Source organism: Octopus bimaculoides, chromosome 3, assembly GCF_046866305.1.
Source record: "Octopus bimaculoides isolate indiv1 chromosome 3, ASM4686630v1, whole genome shotgun sequence".
Taxonomy (NCBI): Eukaryota; Metazoa; Mollusca; class Cephalopoda; order Octopoda; family Octopodidae; genus Octopus; species Octopus bimaculoides.
In genome coordinates this window covers 55,356,329-55,363,002 of record NC_142930.1, presented here as the reverse complement: position 1 = coordinate 55,363,002, position 6,674 = coordinate 55,356,329, and the positions used below count along the sequence as shown (strand labels likewise).

Below are 6,674 nucleotides of genomic sequence, written 5' to 3'. Positions count from 1 at the left end.
ATACGTACACATACACAAAAATGCAGTTATGCACATGCACACACATACAAACAAAAACAGTACATTCACACACGCACGCACACATTCATGCATTTATTACACTACTCACAACTGTATGTATGTCTCTACACGTATATGTCTATATATATATATTGTGAATATGTGCACATGATTAATGTGTCTGAATGCGTAATTGTTTCTGTGGAACTATATATGTTTGATTCTGAGTGCGTGTGTGTGTGTCTGTGTGTGTGTGTGTGCGTGCGTGTGTATGTATGTGTGTGCGTGTATATGTGTGTGTATGCATGCGTCTGTATGCGTGCGTCTGTATGCGTGCGTGTGTGTGTCCGTGTCTCAAATATCATGCGAATAGTTTTGTTTACAAATGACAATAAAAGTGACGTCACAAAGCTATATATATGAAACATTTGAGAAATTCAGCACAAGTTGTGAAATCTCCAGAAGTAGACGTTCTCATCGATTGGGTTTCTTATTTATCCGTTGCATTCCATCTATTGTCACTGAGACTATATTAAGTGGAACTAAATTACAAATGCAGCATGAGACCACCGGGACACAACTTTCTCTCTCAAACTTTCCAATCACGGTAAGCCACAATCTCAAAACTATTCTGTGACACTTTTCCTATCGCTGTGATGCTATTTGTTATAATGACATAAAGAAAACAATGTCAATTTGTCTTGGGAAATACATACTTCAGATTAGGTGTATGGTTGAAATTTCATAGAAACCTGAAAACGAGGAGTTGACGTCATTCGTTATTATAAAAAGTAAATCATTGCGTAAAGTAATCGAATTTAAAATTTCAACTTAAAATTTCAATATATATACATGTGTGTGTGTGTGTGTGTGTGTGTGTGTGTGTGTGTGTGTGTGTGTGTGTGTGTGTGCTGATTCACCGGAAGCAATAAATTACATAATTTGAATGCTTGTAATTTAAGTAACCTGAGTTACACATTTCCAACCATTCTGCTGGTTTTCCTTTGATATATTAACTATTTGAATATATTTTGGAAATGGTATTTGAAACTAATGGAGAAAACGCCTATCTTTATGTTCTTTTTTAAACTGACCTTGCCAACGTCACGAGTGAAAAACGGCTGCTTCAAGCTCACGTATTTCATTTCATTTCTGGATCTTGCATGAATATTCCCAACGCCTTAAACTTGATGCGTGGGAAGTCACTCTAATGACTTTCCTCATGAAATTGCGTTAAGAAATATTTTAAAGTAATGTTTTTATCTTAATAAATTTATAACATTTTAAAAACAATGCATGAGCGCGCGTGTGTGTGTGTGTGTGTGCGTGTGTGTGTGCGTGTGTGTGTGCGTGTGTGTGTGTGTGCTTGTGTGCGTTTGACATGCACCTGTGTATATACGTATTTGCCTGTACACATATAGTGGAGGCGCAATGGCCCAGTGGTTAGGGCAGCGGACTCGCGGTGATAGGATCGCGGTTTCGATTCCCAGACCGGGCGTTGTGAGTGTTTATTGAGCGAAAACACCTAAAGCTCCACGAGGCTCCGGCAGGGGATGGTGACGAACCCTGCTGTACTCTTTCATCACAACTTCCTCTCACTCTTACTTCCTGTTTCTGTTGTGCCTGTAATCCAAAGGGTCAGCCTTGTCACACTGTGTCACGCTGAATATTCCCGAGAACTGCGTTAAGGGTACACGTGTCTGTGGAGTGCTCAGCCACTTGCACGTTAATTTCACGAGCAGGCTGTTCCGTTGATCGGATCAACTGGAACCCTCGACGGAGTGCCAACAACAACAACATACACATATAACCTACACACATGTACACACACATGCACATCACTGTATCAAAATATTGACCAAACTATCAGATATTGATATACATCGTTGGTCACAATTCGCTTCAAATTCTTTCTTGATTGTGCCATTCTTTTCGATCTGGACCCAAATCGTGTAACTAACTCGTCTACCCATCATCTTTTCCGATCTTTTGAATGTTGTTGTGGAGAAGCTTCTTCTCTATGATTTCGTTGATCACGATCTTCGCCTGTAGCAATCGATCAACCTGTGTTGAACGGTGCAATCGCTGAGAAGTACTGCAGTATACACCGTTTGTCGACTAGAATAAAGTCAATTTCATTTTCGTATGAGCATTGGGAATTATCCAGATCCATCTCGTTCCAGAGTGCTGCCTGAAAAGGCTGTTTCCAATGTAAAGTCTTCTTTCCTTTATCATTGTAAGCAAACGTTCTCTTTTGATTTTCTCTTCCGATACGAAGTATGGTATTTTTGTCAATTTTTCCAATATATCTCTTTCCCTATCGTCCTTTTTCAACCTTTACGCTGAGATCTCCCATCACTACAGTGTAAGTGGATCTGTTAGCTAGCTCTTGGTAAAACTGTTTCACTTCGTCTTCGCTAGCATTTGTGAGAGCATGTTGATCTTCAGGACAGAATTTACTCTCACATTCCTGAAATTCATGGTTATAAGTTTCGGCATAGAACAGTGAACCACAGCGTTGTACCCAACCTCCAAATGTTGTACCCACACGCAACAAGGAGAAAGTACATGAGCCAGAGTAAAACGAGCGACAAAACGACGCTGTGGGAACATAGGACGGTGTGTTTTATGGTTCACTCGTATTATTTGTACGAGTTTATATGGTGCAGGAGATACGAAAATTGTAATTTGTTTGAGGAGAAACCCCTAGAGTGTATCTCAAACTTCCGCTTTAAATTTTCGCGGCAAAAAATATATTGTTTACACAAACAAACTACAGGACTATAACGTACAGTTTTTTCTTTGCTTGTCTTTTTTCGTAATTTAACGTAAAGTTTCTGCCGTTTTGTAATTTAACATAGTTTTTTCTTTTGTTTTTATAATTTTTTGCCAAAAAGATTTTCATTGAGAATTTTTCCATTTTATATGCCTGTTCCAACGTTTCACATGACTTTGTTCATTTAAGCTTATTAAAACTACAACTTTCATCTTGGTAATATATTGGTTGCATTGGCGTTGTAATAGACAGCTATTACGCACTAAATACCAAATTCCTGATTGGATAAAAAATCATCAAACTTTAAACTGCTGTAACGTTTTCGTAAAACCTTTCTGGGACAAGTGAATAACAGCATCAGAGTCAGCGGGAAAATTTACATCAATATACTAAATTTGAACATTCTCACATAATTTTCAAACTTCAAAAACTGTGACAGCAACAGAAAATATTCCACTTTGGTACTCAACACTTAGAAATATCTTCTTAGAAACTTACCCCCACAAGCAACATATTTTTTCGAACATAGGTAAAGTCTGAGAAGAGCAATTTCATTTCTCATCAAATGCAACGTATTCACAAATGGACTCGCGAACGAATAACAGAAAATGTTTTTGTGATCCTCGATTTAATGACATTTCAATAATGTTACATTACTGGTTTCAACTATTCACTTGGAAAGCAGATGTTATTTTGTTGTACGGTTATATCAGCCCTGCGTTGTCTCGTTTTGTAGTCTACAATTATCTTTATAATAGTGATATATTAAAATGCAAACAATTTCCTCAGTGAATGACATTATTGTCCATTTTGATAAGTATACCTCTCACGCATACGTATTTTTGTTCTGTAATCCACAAGCTTATGCGTTATGTATTTCATACCATTAAGCATTGCCTGTATAATATTTTGTTTATTTATTCTGAGAAAAAAAAACGTTCTAAACATATTAATACTATCTGAAATAATTTGATTGTTGTATTGTTGTCTCAAGTTATATGCAATCAGTTATGCCCTTTAGTTAAATATTAATAACTACTGGAATCCATTGAGATTCATTTTAATTGCTTATAGAATTTTCTCTTCCATTCAAATATAACTTTTACAATGAAAAAAATACGTATTTAAAAAAACAAATTGGTTTTGAAATAAAATTTTGGCTTTTACATTGGAACCTGTAAAATGGAATCAGACTTCATTAGTCATCATTCTTTCATAATCATAATTATTACCTCCAAGCCATCAATATTTTATATACATTTACGTGTGAGTATATGTAAGTGAATCTATGTGCGTTTGTGTGCGCGCGCATTGCAAATTACTGACGCATTAGCTATGCCTCCATAGGATGCTAGAATATACTCTACAACAAACCCACTTATTTTTTAAGCCGGCATTGTGTGTGCAGATTAATTAAAATTAAAAATTTAATCAATTTTCACATGCAGTGACGGCTTCAAATTCAATATTATAACATACTTAAAATATGCATTTATGTGTGTATATGTGTGTGAGTGTGTGTATGATTGCGTATGTATGTACGCGCGCGCGCATTTGCAATACCGATATGTATGCACTCGAAAGAAAAATAATCACTATATCAAGCATCACATGCAGTGGAATACTAAGTATTATGTATATATTATATATATACGTATATGTGTATTGTGTGTGGGTGGGTGGGTGGGTGGGTGTTTGCATGCATGTATATACATATAAGCTTATATACCTACATAAACATATATATATATATATATATATATATATATATTAAATTTGTTTTCGGGAAACGTTTTGAATATGCAAATAAAGCTCCTATTCCATTATGCCGGCCACAGTCTAATGATGCTGAGTGGTGAACCAGTTTTTTTGGAGTAGCAGCCTAGCTATTACGATATAATGTAGGATAAATATAGTAATAATGACAATATTCCTTGGATGGCATTTAGAAATATTTCAATGCATCGCTACGCGCGTTTCCATAAATCACGTCTCTTAAGATCACAGTCCGTATTCCTGGGATGATTACAGTGTAGTCTGTAGCACCCGTGAGCATTGGAGATATGTGTGTGCGTGTGTGTGTGTGTGTGTGTGTGTGTATGTGTGTGTGTGTGTGTGTGTGTGCGCGTGTGTGTGTGTGGCTAAGTAGATCATGAATTCGATTCCCGGCAGCCTGATGTATTCTTGAGCGAGACACTTTCACGTAGCGCCAGTTCACTCCGCTGGCAAAAATGCATAGTATCTCTATTTCAAATGACCGGCCTAAACACGTTGTGTCACACTGGCAGGCTGTTCCTTTCATCAGATCGACTGGGAAATTCGTCGTCGTAACTGTCGAAGTGCCAATATATATATAATATATATATATATATATATATATATATATATATATATATATATATATATATATATATATATATATATATATATCGATTTAAATGAGAGCTCAAAACTAATCCATTGAAAATACTTTATTATGATAATCACCTATGATCATTTCGATGCGATATCCAGATGGATTCATGCATATTATAAAATATGGGATACTGCATCTCCTCAGGGCCTTATTAATAGCAGACAGATAATAAAAATAGATAACATTCATATACAACATTCATAGTTGACCAATGAAAACATGCAAAAGAACAAGTTGAAAAGACATGATATATATATATATATATAATGCATGTTTACATACACACCTAGATATACGAGAGGGTGCTGAAAATTTCCCGGCTTTCAGGATATCGCGAAAAGCCTGATTAGGGGCCCAACTTTTCGAATCCTTTTACAAGGGTTAGAAAAACTAAAACGACCAATGCAATAAGTGTGTGAATCTGAAAGGGGAATGTGTCGAATAAAATCATAATAAACTCATCCTCCTGTATTTTCTTTTATCCATAACCAAGAACTTTTCAGCAATACCTCGTATATGCTTATGTATATACTTATATATTTATGCTTCTCTGTGTGCACATGCACATATATATATAGTTATACAGTTGAAATTTATTGAAAAACAAATGCCGAAGACAGGTATATAAACAACAAGCAAGTTTTTTGTTTGACGCACGGGAAAATGAAAATGTCTTTTACGTTTCGAGCCCACTCTCTTCAACAGATTGTTGTTGTTGGCATTCCGTCGCTTACGACGTCGAGGATTCCAGTTGATCCGATCAACGGAACAGCCTGCTCGTGAAATTTACGTGCAAGTGGCTGCGGACTCCACGGACACGTGTACCCTTAACGTAGTTCTCGGGGATATTCAGCGTGACACAGTGTGACAAGGCTGACCCTTTGAATTACAGGCACAACAGCAACAGGAAGTAAGAGTGAGAGAAAGTTGTGGTGAAAGAGTACAGCAGGGTTCGCCACCATCCCCTGCCGGAGCCTCGTGGGGCTTTAGGTGTTTTCGCTCAATAAACACTCACAACGCCCAGCCTGGGAATCGAAAGCGCGATACTATGACCACGAGTCCGCTGCCCTAACCACTGGGCCATTGCGCCTCCACTTCTCTTCAACAGAAAGGAATGAGAAAATAGAGAATGAAAACAAGTTTTAGATTTCAGCGGTCCAGAATATATTTATCCATATATTTAATGGATATGTGTGTGTTTGCGTATGTATGTAATAATATATATTAAATGAGCAGAGTATAATATAAATCCAAATATATATACATATTACTATAAAGTTTCTAAATACATATATGCGTGCGCGCGTGTATGTGTGTAAATATTTGTTTATGTGCAATGATATGTATGTGGGTATGTGGGTATTTATTTATGTATACCAAGAGAAAATTTCGAAAAATATCAAAAATATAGTTTCTACCGCCGGTTACAAAGACGAGAATGAAACAAATTTTGAAATTTCCATTTTTTTTTTTTTCATTCGT

At 36.5% G+C, this 6,674-nt stretch overlaps 1 protein-coding gene across 18 annotated transcripts in view; it reads left to right on the top strand.

The window, feature by feature from the left end:
* The first annotated feature begins 410 nt into the window (after positions 1–410).
* Positions 411–6,674, top strand: part of LOC149136544 (uncharacterized) — a 151,887-nt gene continuing 145,623 nt past the window's right edge. For 16 of the 18 annotated variants that reach the window (XM_089348993.1, XM_089349004.1, XM_089348999.1 and 13 more), the window contains exon 1: positions 411–607. Coding sequence is in view for 11 of the 18 variants with exons in the window: in XM_089349004.1 (XP_089205130.1) it covers positions 554–607 (54 nt within the window). In the remaining 7 variants the exon portion in view is untranslated. The remainder of the gene's footprint in view (positions 608–6,674) is intronic. The other 2 variants (XM_089349002.1, XM_089348997.1) reach the window with 1 other exon arrangement.